This window comes from Artemia sp. Qi Xiang Cuo, chromosome 8 (assembly GCF_049724085.1).
Source record: "Artemia sp. Qi Xiang Cuo chromosome 8, ASM4972408v1, whole genome shotgun sequence".
NCBI lineage: Eukaryota > Metazoa > Arthropoda > Branchiopoda > Anostraca > Artemiidae > Artemia > Artemia sp. Qi Xiang Cuo.
Genome location: NC_142801.1, coordinates 32,002,341 through 32,029,717, shown reverse-complemented (window position 1 = coordinate 32,029,717; position 27,377 = coordinate 32,002,341). Strand labels below are relative to the sequence as shown.

Below are 27,377 nucleotides of genomic sequence, written 5' to 3'. Positions count from 1 at the left end.
GAATTAAAAACTAAACCGTAAAGTTCCCATAAAATTTCCTTTACGTTATTAACTGTAAACCAAAAACTATAAACCGAAAAGTTCCCATAAAGTTTTGTTTAAGCCATTAACTGTAAACCAAAAACTATAAACCGTAAATTTTCCATAAAATTTTGTTTAAGCCATTAAATGTAAACCAAAAACTATAAACCGTAAAGTTTCCATAAAATTTTGTTTAATCCATTAACTGTAAACCAAAAACTATAAACCGTAAAGTTTCAATAAAATTGTTGTTTAATCCATTAACTGTAAAGATAACTAAACCGTAAAGTTCCTATAAAATTTTGTTTAATCCATTAACTGTAAACCAAAAACTATAAACCGTAAACCTCCCATAAAATTTTGTTTAAACCATTAACTGTAAAACAAAAACTATAAACCGTAAAGTTTCCATAAAATTGTTGTTTAAGGCATTAACTTTGAATTAAAAACAAAACCGTAAAGTTCCCATAAAATTTCGTTTAAGTTATCAACTGTAAACCAAAAACTATAAACCGTAAAGTTTCCATAAAGTTTTGTTTAAGCCATTAACTTTAAATAAAAAACTAAACCGTAAAGTTTCCATGAAATTATTGTTTAAGCCATTAACTTTAAAACAAAAACTATACCGTAGAGTTCCCATAAAATTTAAGTTCCCATAAAATTTTTGTTGAAACCATTATCTATAAACCGTAAAGTTTCCATAAAAATTTTTTAAGCCATTAACTGTAAACCAAAAACTATAAACTGTAAAGTTCCCATAAAATTTTGTTTAAGCCATTAACTGTAAACCAAAAACTATAAACCGTAAAGTTTCCATAAAATTTTGGTTAAGCCATTAACTGTAAACCAAAAACTATAAACCGTAAAGTTTCCATAAAATTGTTTTTTAAGGCATTAACTGTGAATTAAAAACTAAGCCGTAAAGTTTCCATAGAATTTCGTTCAACCCATTAACTGTAAACCAAAAACTATAAACCGTAAAGTTTCCATAAAATTTTGTTCAAAACATTTACTGTAAAACAAAAACAATAAACTGTAAAGTTTCCATAAAATTGTTGTTTAAGCCATTAACTGTAAAACAAAAACTAAACCGTAAAGTTCCCATAAAATTTTGTTTAAGTTATTAACTGTAAACCAAAAACTATAAACCGTAAAGCTCCCATAAAATTTTGTTTAAACCATTAACTGTAAACCAAAAACTTTAAACCGTAAAGTTTCCATAAAATTTTTGTTTAAGGCATTAACTTTGATTTAAAAACTATACCGTAAAGCTCCCATAAAATTTCCTTTAAGTTATTAACTGTAAACCAAAAACTATAAACCGTAAAGTTTCCATAAAGTTTTGTTTAAGCCATTAACTGTAAACCAAAAACTATAAACCGTAAAGTTACCATAAAATTTAGTTTAAGTTATTAACTTTAAAACAAAAACTATAAACCGTAAAGTTACCATAAAATTTTGTTTAAGCCATTAACTGTAAACCAAAACGTATAAACCGTAAAGCTCCCATAAAATTTTGTTTAAACCATTAACTGTAAAGCAAAAACTATAAACCGTAAAGTTTCCATAAAATTTTGTTTAAACCATTAACTGTAAACCAAAAACTATAAACCGTAAAGTTTCCATAAAATTGTTGTTTAAGCCATTAACTGTAAAACAAAAACTAACCCGTAAAATTCCCATAAAATTTTGTTTAAGCTATTAACTGTAAACCAAAAACTATAAACCGTAAAGTTTCCATAAAATTTTGTTTAAACCATTAACTGTAAACCAAAAACTATAAACCGTAAAGTTCCTATAAAATTGTGTTTAAGCCATTAACTGTAAACCAAAAACTATAAACCGTATAGCTCCCATAAAATTTTGTTAATACCATTAACTGTAAACCAAAAACTATAAACCGTAAAGTTTCCATAAAATTGTTGTTTATGGCATTAACTGTGAATTAAAAACTAAACCGTAAAGTTCCCATAAAATTTCCTTTACGTTATTAACTGTAAACCAAAAACTATAAACCGAAAAGTTCCCATAAATTTTTGTTTAAGCCATTAACTGTAAACCAAAAACTATAAACCGTAAAGTTTCCATAAAGTTTTGTTTAAGCCATTAACTGTAAACCAAAAACTATAAACCGTAAAGTTTCCATAAAATTTTGTTTAAACCATTAACTTTAAACCAAAAAATATAAACCGTAAAGTTTCCATAAAATTGTTGTTTAAGCCATTAACTGTAAACAAAAAACTAAACCGTAAAGTTCCCATAAAATTTTGTTTAAGCCATTAACTGTAAACCAAAAACTATAAACCGTAAAGCTCCCATAAAATTTTTTTTAAACCATTAACTGTAAACCAAAAACTGTAAACCGTAAAGTTCCCATAAAATTGTTGTTTAAGGCATTAAATGTGACTTAAAAACTAAAACGTAAAGTTGCCATAAAATTTCATTTACGTTATTAACTGTAAACCAAAAACTATAAACAGTAAAGTTCCCATAAATTTTTGTTTAAGCCATTAACTGTAAACCAAAAACTATAAACCGTAAAGTTTCCATAAAATTTTGGTTAAACCATTAACTGTAAACGAAAAACTATAAACCGTAAAGCTCCCATAAAATTTTGTTTAAACCATTAACTGTAAACCAAAAACTATAAACCGTAAAGTTTCAATAAAATTGTTGTTTAATCCATTAACTGTAAATATAACTAAACCGTAAAGTTCCTATAAAATTTTGTTTAAGCCATTAACTGTAAACCAAAAACTATAAACCGTAAAGCTCCCATAAAATTTTGTTTAAACCATTAACTGTAAACCAAAAACTATAAACCGTAAAGTTTCCATAAAATTGTTGTTTAAGGCATTAACTTTGAATTAAAAACTAAACCGTAAAGTTCCCATAAAATTTCGTTTAAGTTATCAACTGTAAACCAAAAACTATAAACCGTAAAGTTTCCATAAAGTTTTGTTTAAGCCTTTAACTTTAAATAAAAAACTAAACCGTAAAGTTTCCATGAAATTATTTTTTAAGCCATTAACTTTAAAACAAAAACTATACCGTAGAGTTCCCATAAAATTTAAGTTCCCATAAAATTTTGTTTAAACCATTATCTATAAAACGTAAAGTTTCCATAAAAAATTCTTTAAGCCATTAACTGTAAACCAAAAACTATAAACTGTAAAGTTCACATAAAATTTTGTTTAAGCCATTAACTGTAAACCAAAAACTATAAACCGTAAAGTTCCCATAAAATTTTTTTTAAGCCATTAAATGTAAACCAAAAACTATAAACCGTAAAGTTTCCATAAAATTGTTGTTTAAGACATTAAATGTGAATTTAAAACTAAACCGTAAAGTTCCCATAAAATTTTGTTTAAATTATTAACTGTAAACCAAAAACTATAAACCGTAAAGTTTCCATAAAATTTTTTTTAATACATTAAATGTAAACCAAAAACTATAAACCTTAAATTGTCCATAAAATTGTTTTTTAAAACATTAACTGTACAAAAAAAAATAAACCTTAAAGTTACCATAAAATTTTGTTTAAGACATAAACTGTAAAACAAAAACTATAAACCTTAAAGTTTCCATAAAATTTTGTATAAAGAATTAACTGTAAACCAAAAACTATAAAAAGTAAAGGTTTAATAAAATTGTTGTTTAAGACATTAACTGTAAACAAAAACTAAACCGTAATGTTCCCATAAATTTTTGTTTAAGCAATTAACTTTAAACCAAAAACTATAAACCGTAAAGCTCCCATAAAATTTTGTTTAAACCATTAACTGTAAACCAAAAACTATAAACCGTAAAGTTTACATAAAATTATTGTTTAAGGCATTAACTTTGAATTAAAAACTAGACCGTAAAGTTCCCATAAAATTTCCTTTACGTTATTAACTGTAAACCAAAAACTATAAACCGAAAAGTTTCCAAAAAGTTTTGTTTACGCCATTAATTGTAAACAAAAAACTATAAACCGTAAAGTTTCCATAAAATTTTGTTTAAACCATTAACTGTAAACCAAAAACTATAAACCGTAAAGTTTCCATAAAATTTTGTTTAAGCCATTAACTGTAAACAAAAAACTATAAACCGTAAAGTTTCCATAAAATTGTTGTTTAAGCCATTAACTGTAAAAAAAACTAAACCGTAAAGTTCCCATAAAATTTTGTTTAAGCCATTAAATGTAAACCAAAAACTATAAACCGTTTAGCTCCCATAAAATTTTGTTAATACTATTAACTGTAAACCAAAAACTATAAACCGTAAAGTTTCCATAAAATTGTTGTTTAAGGCATTAACTGTGAAATAAAAACTAAACCGTGAAGTTCCCATAAAAATTTCGTTTAAGTTATTAACTGTAAACCAAAAACTAAGCTATAAAGTTTCCATAAAGTTCTGTTTAAGACATTAACTGTAAGCCAAAAACTGTAAACCGTAAAATTTCCATAAAATTTTGTTTAAGCCATTAACTGTAAACTAAAAACTATGAATCGTAAAGTTTCCATAAAATTTTGTTTTAAAACATTAACTGTAAACAAAAAAATATAAACCGTAAAGTTTCCATAAAATTTTTGTTTAAGCCATTAACTGTAAACCAAAAACTATAATCCGTAAAGTTCCCATAAAATTTTGTTTAAACCACTAACTGTAAACCAAAAACTATAAACCGTAAAGTTTCCATAAAATTGTTGTATAAGGCATTAACTTTGAATTAAAAACTAAACCGTAAAGTTCCCATAAAATTTCGTTTAAGTTATCAACTGTAAACCAAAAACTATAAACCGTAAAGTTTCCATAAAGTTTTGTTTAAGCCTTTAACTTTAAATAAAAAACTAAACCGTAAAGTTTCCATGAAATTATTGTTTAAGCCATTAACTTTAAAACAAAAACTATACCGTAAAGTTCCCATAAAATTTAAGTTCCCATAAAATTTTGTTTAAACCATTATCTATAAACCGTAAAGTTTCCATAAAAATTCTTTAAGCCATTAACTGTAAACCAAAAACTATAAACTGTAAAGTTCCCATCAAATTTTGTTTAAGCCATTAACTGTAAACCAAATACTATAAACCGTAAATTTTCCATAAACTTTTGTTTAAGCCATTAACTGTAAACCAAATACTATAAACCGTAAAGTCTCCATAAAATTGTTGTTTAAGGTATTAACTGTGAATTAAAAAATAAACCGTAAAGTTCACATAAAATTTCGTTTAAGTTATTAACTGTAAACCAAAAACTATAAAACGTAAAGTTTCCATAAAATTTTTTTTAAACCATTAACTGTAAACCAAAAACTATAAACCGTAAAGTTTCCATAAAATTTTTGTTTAAGCCATTAACTGTAAAACAAAAACTAAACCGTAAAGTTCCCATAAATTTTTGTTTAAGCCATTAACTGTAAACCAAAAACTATAAACCGTAAAGTTTCCATAAAATTTTGTATAAACCATTAACTGTAAATCAAAAACTATAAACCGTAAAGTTTTCATAAAATTGTTGTTTAAGCCATTAACTTTAAACAAAAACTAAACCGTAATGTTCCCATAAATTTTTGTTTAAGCCATTAACTGTAAACCAAAAACTATAAACCGTAAAGCTCCCATAAAATTTTTTTTAAACCATTAACTGTAAACCAAAAACTATAAACCGTAAAGTTTACATAAAATTATTGTTTAAGGCATTAACTTTGAATTAAAAACTAGACCGTAAAGTTCCCATAAAATTTCCTTTACGTTATTAACTGTAAACCAAAAACTATAAACCGAAAAGTTTCCATAAAGTTTTGTTTAAGCCATTAACTGTAAACCAAAAACTATAAACCGTAAAGTTTCCATAAAATTTTGTTTAAGCCATTAACTGTAAACTAAAAACTATGAACCGTAAAGTTTCCATAAAATTTTGTTTTAAACCATTAACTGTAAACAAAAAACTATAAACCGTAAAGTTTCCATAAAATTTTTGTTTAAGCCATTAACTGTAAAAAAAACTAAACCGTAAAGTTCCCATAAAATTTTGTTTAAGCCATTAACTGTAAACCAAAAACTATAAACCGTTTAGCTCCCATAAAATTTTGTTAATACTATTAACTGTAAACCAAAAACTATAAACCGTAAAGTTTCCATAAAATTGTTGTTTAAGGCATTAACTGTGAAATAAAAACTAAACCGTGAAGTTCCCATAAAAATTTCTTTTAAGTTATTAACTTTAAACCAAAAACAAAGCTGTAAAGTTTCCATAAAGTTCTGTTTAAGCCATTAACTGTAAGACAAAAACTGTAAACCGTAAAGTTTCCATAAAATTTTGTTTAAGCCATTAACTGTAAACTAAAAACTATGAACCGTAAAGTTTCCATAAAATTTTGTTTAAACCATTAACTTTAAACCAAAAACTATAAACCGTAAAGTTTCCATAAAATTGTTGTTTAAGACATTAACTGTAAAACAAAAACTAAACCGTAAAGTTCCCATAAAATTTTGTTTAAGCCATGAACTGTAAACCAAAAACTATAAACCGTAAAGCTCCCATAAAATTTTGTTTAAAGCATTAACTGTAAACCAAAAACTATAAACCGTAAAGTTTCCATAAAATTGTTGTTTATGGCATTAACTGTGAATTAAAAACTAAACCGTAAAGTTCCCATAAAATTTCCTTTACGTTATTAACTGTAAACCAAAAACTATAAACCGAAAAGTTCCCATAAAGTTTTGTTTAAGCCATTAACTGTAAACCAAAAACTATAAACCGTAAAGTTTCCATAAAATTTTGTTTAAGCCATTAACTGTAAACCAAAGACTATACACCGTAAAGTTTCCATAAAATTTTTTTTAAACCATTAACTGTAAACCAAAAACTATAAACCGTAAAGTTTCAATAAAATTGTTGTTTAAGCCATTAACTGTAAAAATAACTAAACCGTAAAGTTCCTATAAAATTTTGTTTAAGCCATTAACTGTATACCAAAAAATATAAACCGTAAAGATCCCATAAAATTTTGTTTAAACCATTAACTGTAAACCAAAAACTATAAACCGTAAAGTTTCCATAAAATTGTTGTTTAAGGCATTAACTGCGAATTAAAAACTAAACCGTAAAGTTCCCATAAAATTTCGTTTAAGTTATCAACTGTATACCAAAAACTATAAACCGTAAAGTTTCCATAAAGTTTTGTTTAAGCCATTAACTTTAAATCAACAACTAAACCGTAAAGTTTCCATGAAATTGTTGTTTAAGCCAATAACTTTAAAACAAAAACTATACCGTAAAGTTCCCATAAAATTTAAGTTCCCATAAAATTTTGTTTAAACCATTAACTATAAACCGTAAAGTTTCCATAAAAAATTTTTTAAGCCATTAACTGTAAACCAAAAACTATAAACCGTAAAGTTTCCATAAAGTTTTGTTTAAGCCATTAACTGTAAACCAAAAACTATAAACCGTAAAGTTTCCATAAAATTGTTGTTTAAGGCATTAACTGTGAATTAAAAACTAAACCGTAAAGTTCCCATAAAATTTCTTTTAAATTATTAACTGTAAACCAAAAACTATAAACCGTAAAGTTTCTATAAAATTTTGTTTAAAACATTAACTGTAAACCAAAAACTATAAACCGTAAAGTTTCCATAAAATTTCCATAAAACAAAAACTAAACCGTTAAGTTTCCATAAAATTTTGTTTAAGCCATTAACTGTAAACCAAAAACTATAAACCGTAAAGTTTCCATAAAATTTTGTATAAACCATTAACTTTAAATCAAAAACTATAAACCTTAAAGTTTTCATAAAATTGTTTTTTAAGCCATTAACTGTAAACAAAAACTAAACCGTAGTGTTCCCATAAAGTTTTTTTTAAGCCATTAACTGTAAACCAAAAACTATAAACCGTAAAGCTCCCATAAAATTTTTTTTAAACCATTAACTGTAAACCAAAAACTATAAACCTTAAAGTTTACATAAAATTATTGTTTAAGGCATTAACTTTGAATTAAAAACTAGACCGTAAAGTTCCCATAAAATTTTCTTTACGTTATTCACTGTAAACCAAAAACTATAAACCGTAAAGTTTCCATAAATTTTTTTTTACGCCATTAACTGTAAACCAAAAAATATAAACAGTAAAGTTTCCATAAAGTTTTGTTTAAGCCATTAACTTTAAACCAAAAACTATAAAACGTAAAGTTTCAATAATATTTTGTTTAATCCATTAACTTTAAACAAAAAACTATAAACCGTAAAGTTTCCATAAAATTGTTGTTTATGCAATTCACTGTAAAACAAAAACTAACCCGTAAAATTCCCATAAAATTTTGTTTAAGCTATTAACTGTAAAACAAAAACTATAAACCGTAAAGTTTCCATAAACTTTTGTTTAAGCCATTAACTGTAAACCAAAAACTATAAACAGTAAAGTTCCCATAAAATTTTGTTTAAGCCATTAACTGTAAACCAAAAACTATAAACCGTATAGCTCCCATAAAATTTTGTTAATACTATTAACTGTAAACCAAAAACTATAAACCGTAAAGTTTCCATAAAATTGTTGTTTATGGCATTAACTGTGAATTAAAAACTAAACCGTAAAGTTCCCATAAAATTTCCTTTACGTTATTAACTGTAAACCAAAAACTATAAACCGAAAAGTTCCCATAAAGTTTTGTTTAAGCCATTAACTGTAAACCAAAAACTATAAACCGTAAAGTTTCCATAAAATTTTGTTTAAGCCATTAACTGTAAACAAAAAACTATACACCGTAAAGTTTAAATAAATTTTTTGTTAAAAAATTAAATGTAAACCAAAAAATATAAACTGTATAGTTTACATAAAATTTTTGTTTAAGCCGTTAACTGTACAACAAAAACTAAACCGTAAAGCACCCATAAAATTTCGTTTAAAAAATGATCTGTGAACCAAAAACTATAAACCGTAAAGCTCCCATAAAATTTTGTTTAAACCATTAACTGTAAACCAAAAACTGTAAACCGTAAAGTTCCCATAAAATTGTTGTTTATGGCATTAACTGTGAATTAAAAACTAAACCGTAAAGTTCCCATAAAATTTCCTTTACGTTATTAACTGTAAACCAAAAACTATAAACCGTAAAGTTTCAATAAATTTCTTTTTACTCCATTAACTGTAAACCAAAAACAATAAACCGTAAATTTACCATAAAATTTTGTTTTAAGCCATTAACTGTAAACCAAAAAATATGAATCGTAAAGTTTCCATAAAATTTTTTTTAAACCATTAACTTTAAACCAAAAACTATAACCCGTAAAGTTTCAATAAAATTGTTGTTTAATCCATTAACTGTAAAGATAACTAAACCGTAAAGTTCCTATAAAATTTTGTTTAAGCCATTAACTGTAAACCAAAAACTATAAACCGTAAACCTCCCATAAAATTTTGTTTAAACCATTAACTGTAAACCAAAAACTATAAACCGTAAAGTTTCCATAAAATTGTTGTTTAAGGCATTAACTTTGAATTAAAAACTAAACCGTAAAGTTCCCATAAAATTTCGTTTAAGTTATCAACTGTAAACCAAAAACTATAAACCGTAAAGTTTCCATAAAGTTTTGTTTAAGCCTTTAACTTTAAATAAAAAACTAAACCGTAAAGTTTCCATGAAATTATTGTTTAAGCCATTAACTTTAAAACAAAAACTATACCGTAAAGTTCCCATAAAATTTAAGTTCCCATAAAATTTTGTTTAAACCATTATCTATAAACCGTAAAGTTTCCATAAAAAAAATTTTAAGCCATTAACTGTAAACCAAAAACTATAAACTGTAAAGTTCCCATAAAATTTTGTTTAAGCCATTAACTGTAAACCAAAAACTATAAACCGTAAAGTTTCCATAAAATTTTGTTTAAGCCATTAACTGTAAACCAAAAACTATAAACCGTAAAGTTTCCATAAAATTGTTGTTTAAGGTATTAACTGTGAATTAAAAACTAAACCGTAAAGTTCCCATAAAATTTAGTTTAAATTATTATCTTTAAACTAAAAACTATAAACCGTAAAGTTTAAATAAAATTTTTTTTAAAAAATTAACTTTAAACCAAAAACTATAAACCGTAAATTTCACATAAAATTGTTGTTTAATCAATTAAATGTAAAACAAAAACTATACAGTAAAGTTCCCATAAAATTTTGTTTAATCCATTAACTGTAAACCAAAAACTATAAACCGTAAAGTTTCCATAAAATTTTGTATAAACCATTAACTGTAAATCAAAAACTATAAACCTTAAAGTTTTCATAAAATTGTTGTTTAAGCCATTAACTTTAAACAAAAACTAAACCGTAATGTTCCCATAAAGTTTTGTTTAAGCCATTAACTGTAAACCAAAAACTATAAACCGTAAAGCTCCCATAAAATTTTGTTTAAACCATTAACTGTAAACCAAAAACTATAAACCGTAAAGTTTACATAAAATTATTGTTTAAGGCATTAACTTTGAATTAAAAACTAGACCGTAAAGTTCCCATAAAATTTCCTTTACGTTATTAACTGTAAACCAAAAACTATAAACCGAAAAGTTTCCAAAAAGTTTTTTTTACGCCATTAACTGTAAACCAAAAACTATAAACCGTAAAGTTTCCATAAAATTTTGTTCAAAACACTAACTGTAAACCAAAAACTATAAACCGTAAAGCTCCCATAAAATTTTGTTTAAGCCATTTACTTTAAAACAAAAACTATAAACCGTTAAGCTCCCATAAAATTTTGTTAATACTATTAACTGTAAACCAAAAACTATAAACCGTAAAGTTTCCATAAAATTTTTGTTTAAGGCATTAACTGTGAATTAAAAACTAAACCGTAAAGTTCCCATAAAAATTAGTTTAAGTTATTAACTGTAAACCAAAAACTATAAACTGTAAAGTTTCCATAAAGTTTTGTTTAAGCCATTAACTGTAAACCAAAAACTATAAACCGTAAAGTTTCCATAAAATTTTGTTTAAACCATTAACTTTAAACCAAAAACTATAAAGCCGTAAAGTTTCCATAAAATTGTTGTTTAAGCCATTAACTGTAAAACAAAAACTAAACCGTAAAGTTCCCATAAAATTTTGTTTAAGCCATTAACTGTAAACCAAAAACTATAAACCGTAAAGCTCCCATAAAATTTTGTTTAAAGCATTAACTGTAAAACAAAAACTTTAAACCGTAAAGTTTCCATAAAATTGTTGTTTAAGGCATTAACTGTGAATTAAAAACTAAACCGTAAAGTTCCCATAAAATTTCCTTTACGTTATTAACTGTAAACCAAAAACTATAAACCGAAAAGTTCCCATAAAGTTTTGTTTAAGCCATTAACTGTAAACCAAAAACTATAAACCGTAAAGTTTCCATAAAATTTTGTTTAAGCCATTAATTGTAAACCAAAAACTATAAACCGTAAAGTTTCCATAAAATTTTATTTAAACCATTAACTGTAAACCAAAAACTATAAACCGTAAAGTTTCAATAAAATTGTTGTTTAAGCCATTAACTGTAAAAATAACTAAACCGTAAAGTTCCCATAAAATTTTGTTTAAGCCATTAACTGTATACCAAAAACTATAAACCGTAAAGTTCGCATAAAATTTTGTTTAAGCCATTAACTGTAAACCAAAAACTATAAACCGTAAAGTTTCCATAAAATTGTGGTTTAAGGCATTAACTGCGAATTAAAAAGTAAACCGTCAAGTTCCCATAAAATTTCGTTTAAGTTATCAACTGTAAACCAAAATCTATAAACCGTAAAGTTTCCATAAAGTTTTGTTTAAGCCATTAACTGTAAACCAAAAACTATAAACCGTAAAGCTCCCATTAAATTGTTGTTTAAACCAATAACTGTAAAACAAAAACTATACCGTAAAGGTCCCATAAAATTTAAGCTCCCATAAAATTTTGTCTAAACCATTATCTATAAACCGTAAAGTTTCCATAAAAATTTTTTTAAGCCATTAACTGTAAACCAGAAAATAAAAACAGAAAAGTTTCCATAAAATTTTGTTTAAGCCATTAACTGTAAACCAAAAACTATAAACCGTAAAGTTTCCATAAAATTGTTGTTTAAGGTATTAACTGTGAATTAAAAACTAAACCGTAAAGTTCCCATAAAATTTTGTTTAAATTATTAACTGTAAACCAAAAACTATAAACCGTAAAGTTTCCATAAAATTTTGTTTAAACCATTAACTGTAAAAGAAAAACTATAAACTGTAAAGTTTACATAAAATTTTTGTTTAAGCAATTAACTGTAAAACAAAAACTAAACCGTAAAGTTCCCATAAATTTTTGTTTAAGCCATTAACTGTAAACCAAAAACTATAAACCGTAAAGTTTCCATAAAATTTTGTATAAACCATTAACTGTAAACCAAAAACTATAAACCGTAAAGTTTTCATAAAATTGTTGTTTAATCCATTAACTGTAAACAAAAACTAAACCGTAATGTTCCCATAAATTTTTGTTTAATCCATTAACTGTAAACCAAAAACTATAAACCGTAAAGCTCCCATAAAATTTTTTTTAAACCATTAACTGTAAACCAAAAACTATAAACCGTAAAGTTTACATAAAATTATTGTTTAAGGCATTAACTTTGAATTAAAAACTAGACCGTAAAGTTCCCATAAAATTTCCTTTACGTTATTCACTGTAAACCAAAAACTATAAACCGAAAAGTTTCCAAAAAGTTTTTTTTACGCCATTAACTGTAAACCAAAAACTATAAACCGTAAAGTTTCCATAAAATTTTGTTTAAGCCATTAACTGTAAACCAAAAACTATAAACCGTAATGTTCCCATAAAATTTTGTTTAATCCATTAACTGTAAAACAAAAACTATAAACCGTATAGATACCATAAAATTTTGTTAATACTATTAACTGTAAACCAAAAACTATAAACCGTAAAATTTCCATAAAGTTGTTGTTTGAGGAATTAACTGTTAATTAAAGACTAAACAGTCAAGTTCCCGTAGAATTTATTTTAAGTTATTAACTGTAAACCAAAAACTATAAACCATAAAGTTCCCATAAAATTTTGCTTAAGCTATTAACTCTAAACCAAAAACTTTTAACCGTAAAGGTCCCATAAAATTGTTGTTTAAGCCATTAACTTTAAACCAAAAACTATAAAGCCTTAAAGTTTCCATAAAATTGTTGTTTAAGCCATTAACTGTAAAACAAAAACTAAACCGTAAAGTTCCCATAAAATTTTGTTTAAGCCATTAACTGTAAACCAAAAACTATAAACCGTAAAGCTCCCATAAAATTTTGTTTAATGCATTAAGTGTAAACAAAAAACTATAAACCTTAAAGTTTCCATAAAATTGTTGTTTATGGCATTAAATGTGAATTAAAAACTAAACCGTAAAGTTCCCATAAAATTTCCTTTACGTTATTAACTGTAAACCAAAAACTATAAACCGAAAAGTTCCCATAAAGTTTTGTTTAATCCATTAACTGTAAACCAAAAACTATAAACCGTAAAGTTTCCGTAAAATTTTGTTTAAGCCATTAATTGTAAACCAAAAACTATAAACCGTAAAGTTTCCATAAAATTTTTTTTAAACCATTAACTGTAAACCAAAAACTATAAACCGTAAAGTTTCAATAAAATTGTTGTTTAAGCCATTAACTGTAAAAATAACTAAACCTTAAAGTTCCTATAAAATTTTGTTTAAGCCATTAACTGTATACCAAAAACTATAAACCGTAAAGATCCCATAAAATTTTGTTTAAACCATTAACTGTAAACCAAAAACTATAAACCGTAAAGTTTCCATAAAATTGTTGTTTAAGGCATTAACTTCGAATTAAAAACTAAACCGTAAAGTTCCCATAAAATTTCGTTTAAGTTATCAACTGTATACCAAAAACTATAAACCGTAAAGTTTCCATAAAGTTTTGTTTAAGCCATTAACTTTAAACCAAAAACTATAAACCGTAAAGTTCCCATAAAATTTTGTTTAAACCATTTACTGTAAAACAAAAACTATACAGTAAAGTTCCCATAAAATTTAAGTTCACATAAAATTTTGTTTAAACCATTAACTATAAACCGTAAAGTTTCCATAAAAAATTTTTTAAGCCATTAACTGTAAACCAAAAACTATAAACCGTAAAGTTTCCATAAAGTTTTGTTTAAGCCATTAACTGTAAACCAAAAACTATAAACCGTAAAGTTTCCATAAAATTTTTGTTTAAGGTATTAACTGTGAATTAAAAACTAAACCGTAAAGTTCCCATAAAATTTCGTTTAAATTATTGACTGTAAAACAAAAACTATAAACCGTAGTTTCCATAAAATTTTGGGTAAACCATTAACTGTAAACGAAAAACTATAAACTGTAAAGTTTCCATAAAATTGTTGTTTAAGCCGTTAACTGTAAAACAAAAACTAAACCGTAAAGCTCCCATAAATTTTTCTTTAAGCCATTAACTGTAAACCAAAAACTATAAACCGTAAAGTTTCCATAAAATTTTGTATAAACCATTAACTGTAAACCAAAAACTATAAACCGTAAAGTTTTCATAAAATTGTTGTTTAAGCAATTAACTGTAAACAAAAACTAAAACGTAATGTTCCCATAAATTTTTGTTTAAGCAATTAACTGTAAACCAAAAACTATAAACCGTAAAGATCCCATAAAATTTTTTTTAAACCATTAACTGTAAACCAAAAACTATAAACCGTAAAGTTTACATAAAATTATTGTTTAAGGCATTAACTTTGAATTAAAAACTAGACCGTAAAGTTCCCATAAAATTTTCTTTACGTTATTAACTGTAAACCAAAAACTATAAACCGAAAAGTTTCCAAAAAGTTTTTTTTAAGCCATTAACTGTAAACCAAAAACTGTAAACCGTAAAGTTTCCATAAAATTTTGTTTAAGCCATTAACTGTAAACCAAAAACTATAAACCGTAAAGTTTCCATAAAATTTTGTTTAAACCATTAACTGTAAACCAAAAACTATAAACCGTAAAGTTTCCATAAAATTTTGTTTAAACCATTAACTGTAAAAAAAACTATACCGTAAAGTTCCCATAAAATTTTGGTTAAGCCATTAACTGTAAACCAAAAACTATAAACCGTAAAGCTCCCATAAAATTTTGTTTAAACCATTAACTGTAAACCAAAAACTATAAACCGTAAAGTTTCCATAAAATTGTTGTTTAAGGCATTAACTGTGAATTAAAAACTAAACCGTAAATTTCCCATAAAACTTCGTTTAAGTTATCAACTGTAAACCAAAAACTATAAACTGTAAAGTTTCCATAAAGTTTTGTTTAAGCCATTAACTTAAAATCAAAAACTAAACCGTAAAGTTTCCATGAAATTGTTGTTTAAGCCATTAACTGTAAAACAAAAACTATACCTTAAAGTTCCCATAAAATTTAAGTTCCCATAAAATTTTGTTTAAACAATTAACTATAAACCGTAAAGTTTCCATAAAAAATTTTATAATCCAATAACTGTAAACCAAAAACTATAAACCGTAAAGTTCCCATAAAATTTTGTTTAATCCATTAACTGTAAACCAAAAACTATAAACCGTAAAGTTTCCATGAAGTTTTGTTATAAGCCATTAACTGTAAACCAAAAACTATAAACCGTAAAGTTTCCATAAAATTTTTGTTTAAGGTATTAACTGTGAATTAAAAACTAAACCGTAAAGTTCCCATAAAATTTCGTTTAAATTATTAACTGTAAACCAAAAACTATAAACCGTAAAGTTTCCATAAAATTTCGTTTAAGACATTAACTGTAAACCAAAAACTATAAACAGTAAAGCTTCCATAAAATTGTTGTTTAAGCCATTAACTGTAAAACAAAAACTAAACCGTAAAGTTCCCATAAAATTTCGTTTGTTATTAACTGTAAACCAAAAACTATAAACCGTAAAGTTTCCATAAAGTTTTGTTTAAGCCATTAACTGTAAACCAAAAACTATAAACCGTAAAGTTTCCATAAAATTTTTTTTTAAGCCATTAACTGTAAACAAAAACTAAACCGTATTGTTCCCATAAAATTTTGTTTAAGCCATTAACTGTAAACCAAAAACTATAAACCGTAAAGTTTCCATAAAATTTTGTATAAACCATTAACTGTAAACCAAAAACTATAAACCGTAAAGTTTTCATAAAATTGTTGTTTAAGCCATTAACTGTAAACAAAAACTAAACCGTAGTGTTCCCATAAAATTTTGTTTAAGCCATTAACTGTAAACCAAAAAATATAAACCGTAAAGTTTCCATAAAATTTTGTATAAACCATTAACTGTAAACCAAAAAATATAAACCGAAAAGTTTTCATAAAATTGTTGTTTAATAAATTAACTGTAAACAAAAACTAAACCGTAATGTTCCCATAAAATTTTGTTTAAGCAATTAACTGTAAACCAAAAACTATAAACCGTAAAGTTTCCATAAAATTGTTGTTTAAGGCATTAACTGTGAATTAAAAACTAAACAGTAAAGTTCCCATAAAATTTCGTTTAAGTTATTAACTGTAAACCAAAAACTATAAACCGTAAAGTTTCCAGAAAGTTTTGTTTAAGCCACTAAGTGTAAACCAAAAATTATAAACCGTAAAGTTTCCATAAAATTTTGTTTAAGCCATTAACTGTAAACCAAATACTAAAAACCGTAAAGTTTCCATAAAATTTTGTTTAAACCATTAACTTTAAACGAAAAAATATAAACTTTAAAGTTTCAATAAAATTTTTGTTTACTCAGTTAACTTTTCAACAAAAACTAAACAGTAAATCTCCCATAAAATTTTGTTTAAGCTATTAACTGTGAACCAAAAACTATAAACAGTAAAGCTCACATAAAATTTTTTTTAAAGAATTAAGTGTAAAACAAAAACTATAAAACGTAAAGTTCCCATAAAATTGTTGTTTAAGCCATTAACTGTAAATAAAAACTATAAACCGTAAAGTTTCCATAAAATTTTGTTTAAACCATTAACTGTAAACCAAAAACTATAAACCGTAAAGCTCCCATAAAACTTAGTTTAAACCATTAACTGTAAACCAAAAAATATAAACCGTAAAGATTCCATAAAATTGTTGTTTAAGGCATTAACTGTTAATTAAAAAATAAACCGTAAAGCTCCCATAAAATTTCATTTAATTTATTAACTGTAAAACAAAAACTATAAACCGTAAAGTTTACATAAAGTTTTGTTTAAGCCATTAACTGTAAACCAAAAACTATAAACCGTAAAGTTCCCATAAAATTTCGTTTAAGTTATTAACTGTAAACCAAAAACTATAAACCGTAAAGTTTCCATAAATTTTTTTTTAAACCATTAACTGTAAACCAAAAACTATAAACCGTTAAGTTTCCATAAAATTGTTGTTTAAGCCATTAACTTTGAATTAAAAACTAAACCGTAAAGTTCCCATAAAATTTTCTTTACGTTATTCACTGTAAACCAAAAACTATAAACCGAAAAGTTTCCAAAAAGTTTTTTTTAAGCCATTAACTGTAAACCAAAAACTATAAACCGTAAAGTTTCCATAAAATTTTTTTTAAGCCATTAACTGTAAACCAAAAACTATAAATCGTAAAGTTTCCATAAAATTTTGTTTAAACCATTAACTGTAAACCAAAAACTATAAACCGTAAAGTTTCCATAAAATTGTTGTTTAAGCAATTAACTTTAAAAAAAACTATACCGTAAAGTTCCCATAAAATTTTGGTTAAGCCATTAACTGTAAAACAAAAACTATAAACCGTAAAGTTCCCATAAAATTTTGTTTAAACCATTAACTGTAAACCAAAAACTATAAACCGTAAAGTTTCCATAAAATTGTTGTTTAAGGCATTAACTGTGAATTAAAAACTAAACCGTAAATTTCCCATAGAATTTCGTTTAAGTTATTAACTGTAAACCAAAAACTATAAACTGTAAAGTTTCCATAAAGTTTTGTTTAAGCCATTAACTTAAAATCAAAAACTAAACCGTAAAGTTTCCATGAAATTGTTGTTTAAGCCATTAACTGTAAAACAAAAACTATACCTTAAAGTTCCCATAAAATTTAAGTTCCCATAAAATTTTGTTTAAACCATTAACTATAAACCGTAAAGTTTCCATAAAAAATTTTATAAGCCAATAACTGTAAACCAAAAACTATAAACCGTAAAGTTCCCATAAAATTTTGTTTAAGCCATTAACTGTAAACCAAAAACTATAAAACGTAAAGTTTCCATTAAGTTTTGTTTTAAGCCATTAACTGTAAAACAAAGAATATAAACATTAAAGTGTCCATAAAGTTGTTGATATAGGCATTAACTGATTATTTAAAAATCATCCGTCAAGGTACCATAGAATTTTGTTTCAATTATTAACTGTGAACCAAAAACTATAGATCGAAAAGTTTCTATAAAATTTTTTTTAAGACATTAAATTTAGAACAAAAACTTTAAACCGTAAAGCTTCCATAAAATTGTTGTTTAAGCCATTAACTGTAAAACAAAAACTAAACCGGAAAGTTCCCATAAAATTTCGTTTAAGTTATTAACTGTAAACCAAAAACTATAAACCGTAAAGTTTCCATAAAATTTTGTTTAAACCATTAACTGTAAACCAAAAACTATAAACCGTAAAGTTTCTATAAAATTGTTGTTTAAGCCATTAACTGTAAACAAAAACTAAACCGTATTGTTCCCATAAAATTTTGTTTAAGCCATTAACTGTAAACCAAAAACTATAAACCGTAAAGTTTCCATAAAATTTTGTATAAACCATTAACTGTAAACCAAAAACTATAAACCGTAAAGTTTTCATAAAATTGTTGTTTAAGCCATTAACTGTAAACAAAAACTAAACCGTAGTGTTCCCATAAAATTTTGTTTAAGCCATTAACTGTAAACCAAAAACTATAAACCGTAAAGTTTCCATAAAATTTTGTATAAACCATTAACTGTAAACCAAAAACTATAAACCGTAAAGTTTTTCATAAAATTGTTGTTTAAGCCATTAACTGTAAACAAAAACTAAACAGTAAAGTTCCCATAAAATTTAGTTTAAGCAATTAACTGTAAATCTAAAACTATAAACCGTAGTGTTCCCATAAAATTGTTGTTTAAGGCATTAACTGTGAATTAAAAACTAAACCGTAAAGTTCCCATAAAATTTCGTTTAAGTTATTAACTGTAAACCAAAAACTATAAACCGTAAAGTTTCCATAAAGTTTTGTTTAAGCCACTAAGTGTAAACCAAAAATTATAAACCGTAAAGTTTCCATAAAATTTTGTTTAAGCCATTAACTGTAAACCAAATACTATAAACCGTAAAGTTTCCATAAAATTTTGTTTAAACCATGAACTTTAAACCAAAAACTATAAACCGTAAAGTTTCCATAAAATTGTTCTTTAAGCCATTAACTGTAAAACAAAAACTAAACCGTAAAGTTCCCATAAAATTTTGTTTAAGCCATTAACTGTAAACCAAAAACTATAAACAGTAAAGCTCCCATAAAATTTTGTTTAAACCATTAACTGTAAACCAAAAACTATAATTCGTAAAGTTTCCATAAAATTGTTGTTTAAGCCATTAACTGTAAATAAAAACTATAAACCGTAAAGTTTCCATAAAACTTTGTTTAAACCATTAACTGTAAACCAAAAACTATAAACCGTAAAGTTTCCATAAAATTGTTGTTTAAGGCATTAACTGTGAATTAAAAACTAAACCGTAAAGCTCCCATAAAATTTCCTTTAAGTTATTAACGGTAAACCAAAAACTATAAACCGTAAAGTTTCCATAAAATTTTGTTGAAACCATTAACTGTAAACCAAAAACTATAAACCGTAAAGTTCCCATAAAATTTCGTTTAAGTTATTAACTGTAAACCAAAAACTATAAACCGTAAAGTTTCCATAAATTTTTTTTTAAACCATTAACTGTAAACCAAAAACTATAAACCGTTAAGTTTCCATAAAATTGTTGTTTAAGCCATTAACTGTAAAACAAAAACTAAACCGTAAAGTTCCCATAAAATTTTGTATAAGCCATTAACTGTAAACCAAAAACTATAAACCGTAAAGCTTCCATAAAATTTTGTTTAAACCATAAACTGTAAACCAAAAACTATAAACCGTAAAGTTTCCATAAAATTGGAAACTATAAACCGTAAACCACAGAATTGCAGTTCCTAGCATGAATGTTTGGATATTAAGTATTTTAACAACCCAAAACCATTAACCGTAATTTTGGTTTAAACCATTAACCACAAACTGTAAGCCATAGAATTGGAGTTCCTGGCACAAATTTCTTGAATTTCAAATTTTGAACAACCGAAAACCATAAACCGTAATTTGGTTTAAACCATTTGCCATATATCGTAAGCTACAGAATTGGAGGTCATGGCATAAATGCCTTAAATATCAAATTTTGAACAACTGAAAGCCATAAACCTTAAATTTGGATTTAAAAAAATTACCACAAGCCGTAATTTGGTTTTAGGTTACAAAGTTTTATCATAACCTTAAACAACGAACCTTAAACAATCATAAACCTTAAACAACGGAATTGGAGTTCCTGAAATATTTGAACAAGTTAAAACCATAGAGTGTTTTTTATTACAATAGGAATGAAATACAGAACTTTACGCATTTTTCTGTTGATGGGGAGCAGAGCTCGTATGCTTAAAAAACTTTATCGCATGCTGACCAATGGTCGGCGTTGCGCAGGTGCCGATCTCCAGGTGCCGAAGTGCAATGCACGGATGTGGGTAAATCATCCGACATTTCCCGTGTTTTTCCCCCAGATTTCTCCAGGTGCCCATTTGCAGCTGGGTCCAACGAGAAAAAAAATACATAATACTTCTAGAATAAACATAACTATCTTTGCCTATATTTCTTATGATCAATTAAAAAAAAACTTTCCGAAAAATAAGTTTTTCAAAGAAAAGTAAAGTTTTAAACTTAAGCTCAGGAGACAAAATACCTGTTAAAATTCAAACTCAAAACGACCAGAAATTACTATTAAAGAATAAATGAACGCCAGAACAAACAGAAATTAAATAAAAATCATAGCAAAAAGCATGCAACAAGTAATAATATAAATGAATAAATAGATCTTGAAGCGAGTAATGCTTAGATTGAATACAAAAACCAAGCTTGACACGAAAAAAAATATTTTGCTATTGAAGTATAAATGAAACTTAAATCGAACAGAAATTAAATAAACAATCAATGCAAACAAACATACAATAGATATTAATGTAAATGAATAATTAAATCTTAAAACGAGTGAAACTTAAATTGAAATTGCAGATCAAGCTTGAAACAAAAAAGAAAAATCACTACAAACATGAGTTGGGTATCGCCTCCTTCTTTCACTGTAAAAGTCTAAAACCTACTGCGTCATTGGCACTACATTGACTTGCCAATAAACAACATTGACTTGCCACTCAACATATCGCCAGCACACGTTCGTTCGAGACAATACAGTGGGCAGGGACTGCTATAAACCGTAAAGTTTCCATAAAATTGTTGTTTAAGCCATTAACTGTAAAACAAAAACTAAACCGTAAAGTTCCCATAAAATTTTGTTTAAGCCATTAACTGTAAACCAAAAACTATAAACCGTAAAGCTCCTATAAAATTTTGTTTAAACCATTAACTGTAAACAAAAAACTATAAACCGGAAAGTTTCCATAAAATTGTTGTTTAAGGCATTAACTGTGAATTAAAAACTAAACCGCAAAGTTCCCATAAGTTTTTTTTAAGTTATCAACTGTAAACCAAAAACTATAAACCGTAAAGTTCCCATAAAATTTAAGTTCCCATAAAATTTGGTTTAAACCATTAACTATAAGCCGTAAAGTTTTTATAATTTTTTTTTTAAGCCATTAACTGTAAACCAAAAACTATAAACCGTAAAGTTCCCATAAAGTTTTGTTTAAGCCATTAACTGTAAACCAAAAACTATAAACCGTAAAATTTCCATAAAATTATTATTTAAGCCATTAACTGTAAAACAAAAACTAAACCGGAAAGTTCCCATAAAATTTCTTTTAAGTTATTAACTGTAAACCAAAAACTATGAACCGTAAGCCATAACCGCTTAAGCATGCTATCTAAACCCTGCCACTTGAAAAAAACTCAGAGTGCTTCATGATTTCTTTTAGCTGCTTTAGCCGTTGAAAAACTGTACTATATTCTATTTTTATTTTTCTTCTAGTTTATATTGTCTTTCTAAAAGTATGTGTTCTCTTCAGTTTCACTATACTATATATTGTCTTTCTAAAATTGATTGATATTGTTATTTTACCTCAACGTTATATTGTCGGTCTACAATTCTGTTGTCTGTTTATTTTCCCTCTACTCTCTACTCTCTTTTTAAAAGTGCGTTACATTTTTTGTTTCCATCTACTCTCTACTGTCATTTTCAAAGTGAGTGCTATGTTTATTTTCCCTCTTCTATATACTGTCTTTCTCAAAATTTTTGCTCTTTTTAGTTTCCCTCTACTCTCTACTGTCATAAACAAAGTGCGCGCTCTTTTTAGTTTCCCTCTTCTATGTACTGTCTTTCTCAAAATGTGTGCTCTTTTTAGTTTCACTCTACTCTCTACTGTCATTTTCAAAGTGCGTGCTCTTTTTAGTTTCCCTCTACTTACTCTCTACTGCCATTTTTATAGTGCGTACTCTTGTTTGTTTCCATCTTCTATCTACTGTCTGTATCAAAATGTGTGCTCTTTTTAGCTTCCCTCCACTCTCTACTGTTATTTTCAAAGTGCATGCTATTTTTGGTTTCCCTCTACTCTCTACTGTCATTTTCAAAGTGCTTGCTCTTTTTAGTTTCCCTCTTCTATATAATGTCTTTATCAAAATGTGTGCTCTTTTTAGTTTCCCTCTACTCTCTACTGTCATTTTCAAAGTGCGTGCTCTTGTTTGTTTCCCTCTTCTATATACTGTCTTTATCCAAATGTGTGCTCTTTTTAGTGTCCCTCTACTCTCGACTGTCATTTTCAAAGTGATTGCTATTTTTTGTTTCCCTCTACTCTCTACTGTCATTTTCATAGAGATTACGCTTTTTAGTTTCCCTCTTCCATATGCTGTTTTTCTCAAAATTTGTGCTCTTTTTAGTTTCACTCTTATATATAATGTCTTTCTAAAAGTGTTTGCTCTTTTTAGTTTAACTCTTCTCTCTACTGTCATTTTCAAAGTGCTTGCTCTTTTTAGTTTCCCTCTTCTATGTATTGTCTGTCTCAAAATCAGTTCTTTTTTTAGTTTCCCTCGCCTCTCTAATGTCATTTTCAAATTGATTTCTTTTTTTAGGGTTCCTCTTCTATCTACTGTCTTTGTCAAACAGTGTGCTCTGTTTAGTTTCACTCAACTCTCTAATGTCTTTTTCAAAATTCGTTCTCTTTTTATTTTAACTCTACTTAATATCTACTGTCATTTTCATAGTGCGTACTCTTTTTAGTTTCCCTCTTCTTTAGACTGTCTTTCTCAAAATGTGTGCTCTTTTTAGGTTCCCTCTACTCTACTGTCATTTTCAAATTGCTTGATATTTTCGGGGTCACTCTGCTTTTCTTTCAAATTTGGGGTCAATATTTTTTCATATTGTTCATCGTAGTTCTTGTTTGTATTTTAAAGACATGAATTCGTAACTTAAAATCTGTTCCATCTAGATTTGTTTTCGGTGTCTACCAATCCACTGAGATCCCTCTTTGTCCGTAAAGTAAACAAGGTTTATTTTTTGTTTTGGTGGGGGGGGACAAAAATTAATGAAAATATATTTGATAAATTGAAAAAAAGTTCCAAGCCTATATGGAAAAATTATAATTTAAGTGACAGATCCCCGCCCCCTTCGTGCGTCTCTTCTCTCGTTATTAAGTTTTTAAAGCTTTCTAGGTTTTTGTATAATTCAAGATAAAAGACTCTAAACCAGTTCAGAAGAACTAGAATGGGGAAAATGTGAATATGTAATCTTAAATTAGAGGTGAAAAAAAAAATCGATTTTTCACGTTCGGAAACCCATTTTTATGTACAAATGACATCGAACGATGCTTCCCGAAAACTGGCAAAGAGGAACTTTTAATATTTTATTAGAGTAAATCTGAGCGATACTGGACTGAGGGGGGGGGGGAGGCAGATATACCCGCCCTATACGTCTTTTATAAGTCAGTATAAAAGACTGTGAACCAGTCCAGAAGAACAAGAATAGGGAAACATGTGTCATTTTTAAATAAAGGTAAAAAAAAAAATCTATTTTTCACGTTCGGAAATTCTTTTTGATGTACAAATGACTTCGGACGAAGCTATCCAAGGACTGGTAAAGAGGAAATTTGACTAATGTATATTATAAACTAATAGATATTGAAACGCCCCATTTTAAATACGAGAGCATAGTCGTAGCATATTGTCCATGTTCTATCACATAAGATAACTCCAAAAAAATAATTATCTTTCACTAACTGATTTATGCGTTAATATAGAAAAGGGCAATATGAATTCTTTCGGGTTTCATTCCCTCCTATGATTATTTTTTTTATTATTATTAGATCCCCCGGGCGAATCCTGAGGGGAGGGTACCCCTACCAACATAGTTTCTTGCTGGCTCATTCCTGGTCTTTTGTGTTTTCAATTTTTTTTAATAAATTTTTCAATTTTGTCAATTATTGGCCCCTTTGTCTCCCCCTCCCAAGATTTGGCTCTACATCCGCTCCTATTGCCATTCTGGACGTGCCATATGTGCTAATAAATAATTATCGTTGTGTTAAAAAAATTAATGATATACTTGTCATAAAACAAATAAAAAATCCAGTTTTTGGAGTTTCCCGTAATTCCCAGAGTTCTTCTCTGACTAGTTTCAGAGATCTATTCGTACTTTGAAAACATAAAACTTACTATAATACTAGACTTGGTTCTTTTTTTTTTCTCTTCTATTTTTAAGAAAAAGAATGAAGGAAACATGAATATGTTATCTTGAATTACAGGTGAATTGAATTTCGCTTTTTCACCTCCCGTTTGGAACCTGTTTGAAAAGGAGTATGAAGATAAAGCAAGATTGCACGAGGCGGTTGCTGAACTTGATGAGCTTGAAACAGGTAAGTAGATTTACACTTTATTGGTAGTGCTGAAACTGTATTGAATAAATAGAAAGCGGGGGGGGGGAGAGAAGGAAGGCAAGTTACCCGCATTAGCGTATCTTGGGGGTGATAATAGTAAATAAAAAATATTGGACAATGAGAGCAGCAGGATATGCTATTATGCTGTTCCCGGAAAAACAACAGTAGCTACAGTAGCAACCAAAGTGGCTATTTTAACAAGAAAAGAGTAATTCTGTTTACTCTTTTGTAGCTATAATGGCAACAACAGTAGCTGCAATGCCAATAAAAATAATTACATAACAACAAAAGAGTAATTCTGTTTACTCTTTTGTAGCTACAATAGCAGCAGAAGTAGCTACATTAACAAAGGAAGAGTAACTCTGCTCATTCTTTTGTGGCTACAGTAGCAACAGAAGTAGCTGCAATAGCAATAAAAGTAACTAAATCATAGGCAGCGCAATAGCGCCGCCTAGGTAAAGAATGATATTGGCGCAATGTATTATTTTTTTTTTGGTTTGTTTTGGTCAGGGCACTTCGTATCGAAGGAGTTGTCGCAGAAACTTCGAAAAGGGCTCATTAGATTAAAAATTGGAATGGCTAGTAGCCTTTTTAATAGACGAAAGTGATTGGACGGAAATTAACACTCCTTCCAAGCCCGCCTCTACCCCAGACACTTCCAATCAAAATTTTGAGATAGCCATTTTGTTCAACGTAGTTGATATCCATAGTTAATGCCCTTGGAGCCTATAAGGTTTATATAGAAAGCTATGTCGTAGAGACTTCAAAAAGGGCTCATTCGATTGGAAATTCAAAGGGCTAGTGCCCTTTTTCATAGCGGAAAAAGACTGGAAAGCAACTAACCCCCCTCTTTCGCCCACCATTTCTCCACACACCTCCAATCAAAATTTTGAGATAGGAATTTTGTTCAACGTAGTTAAAAGTTCTGGACATTAGTTCGTTGTGGATGACCCCCTCCCCCACAGCCCTCAGGGCACGGTTTGTAAATTATGCCCTGGGGGTATATACGGTATTATAGAAAGCGTTGTCGTAGAAACTTCAAAAAGTGCTCATTCGATTGGAAATTGAAATGGCTGGTGCCCTTTTTAAGAGTCGAAAGTGATTGGAAGGCAACTACCACATCCCCCCAACACCCCTTCCACGCCCACCATTTTCCCAAACACATCCAATCAAAATTTTGAGATAGCTATTTTGTTCAATGCTGTTGAAAGTTCTGGAAACTATATCTGTGAGCAGGACGCTCCCCCCCACACAGTCTTCAGGACAAGGGTTATAAGTTACGCCCTGGGGGCCTATAAGGTTTTTATTGAAAGTTTTGTCGTAGAGACTTGAAAAAGGGCTCATTCGATTTGACATTCAAAGGGCTAGTGCCCTTTTTAATATTTGACAGTCATTGGAGGGCACCTATATAGCCATTTTGTTCCACGTAGTTTAAAGTTTTGTACATTAATTCTTCAAGGATGATACCCCCCCCCCCCCCTCCACACACCCACACACCCACACACCCACACAGTCCTCGGGTCAAGGGTTGTAAGTTATTCCCTGGGGGCATATAAGGTTCTTATTGAAAGCGTTTTCGTAGAAACTTCTAAAAGGGCTAATTCAATGGTAAATTGAAATTGCTAGTGCCCTTTTTATTAGTTGAAAATTATTGGAGGGCAACTAACCCGCTCTCACGCCCCCTCTTTCCCCAAACACATCCAATCAAAATTCTAAGATATCCGTTCTATTGAACATAGTTGAAAATTCTGGAAATTAGGCCATTGAGGATGGCACTCCCCCTAGAATCCTCGGGGTCGATGTTGTAAGTTATGCCCTGGGGGTATAACGCCCCTGAGTGCAACTAACGCCCCTCTTTCACCTACCTTTTCCCCAAACAAATCCAGTCAAATATGTTGATATATCCATTCTGTTGAACGTAGTGGAATATTCTGGAAATTAGGTAATTTGAGGATGAGACCCCCCTGAGAGCCCTCTGGGAAAGGGGGGTAAGTTATGCCCTGGGGTCCGAGCAGGTTTTTTAGTGAAAGTGATGGTATAGAAACTTCAAAGAGTGCTCATTCGAGTAAAAATTGAAAGGGCGAGTGCTCTTTTCAATAGTCGAAAGTGATTGAATGGCAGCTCACCACCCTCTGACACCCTCCGTTTCCCCAAACACTTCCAATCAAAATTTTGACACATCCATTTTTTTCAACGTATTGGAAAATTCTGAAAAGTCCGTTATTGAGGATTATAACCCCCGTAGAGCCCTCAGGGCCAGGG

The 27,377-nt window shown here is 28.0% G+C and overlaps 1 protein-coding gene across 2 annotated transcripts in view; it reads left to right on the top strand.

Annotated features, from left to right (window-relative positions):
* The window catches only part of LOC148949328 (kinesin-like protein KIF20A), a 176,682-nt gene that overhangs the window by 134,587 nt on the left and 14,718 nt on the right, over window positions 1-27,377 (top strand). For both annotated transcript variants that reach the window (XR_016142125.1, XM_089093364.1), the window contains exon 11: window positions 24,984-25,094. Coding sequence is in view for 1 of the 2 variants with exons in the window: in XM_089093364.1 (XP_088949490.1) it covers window positions 24,984-25,094 (111 nt within the window). In the remaining variant the exon portion in view is untranslated. The remainder of the gene's footprint in view (window positions 1-24,983; window positions 25,095-27,377) is intronic.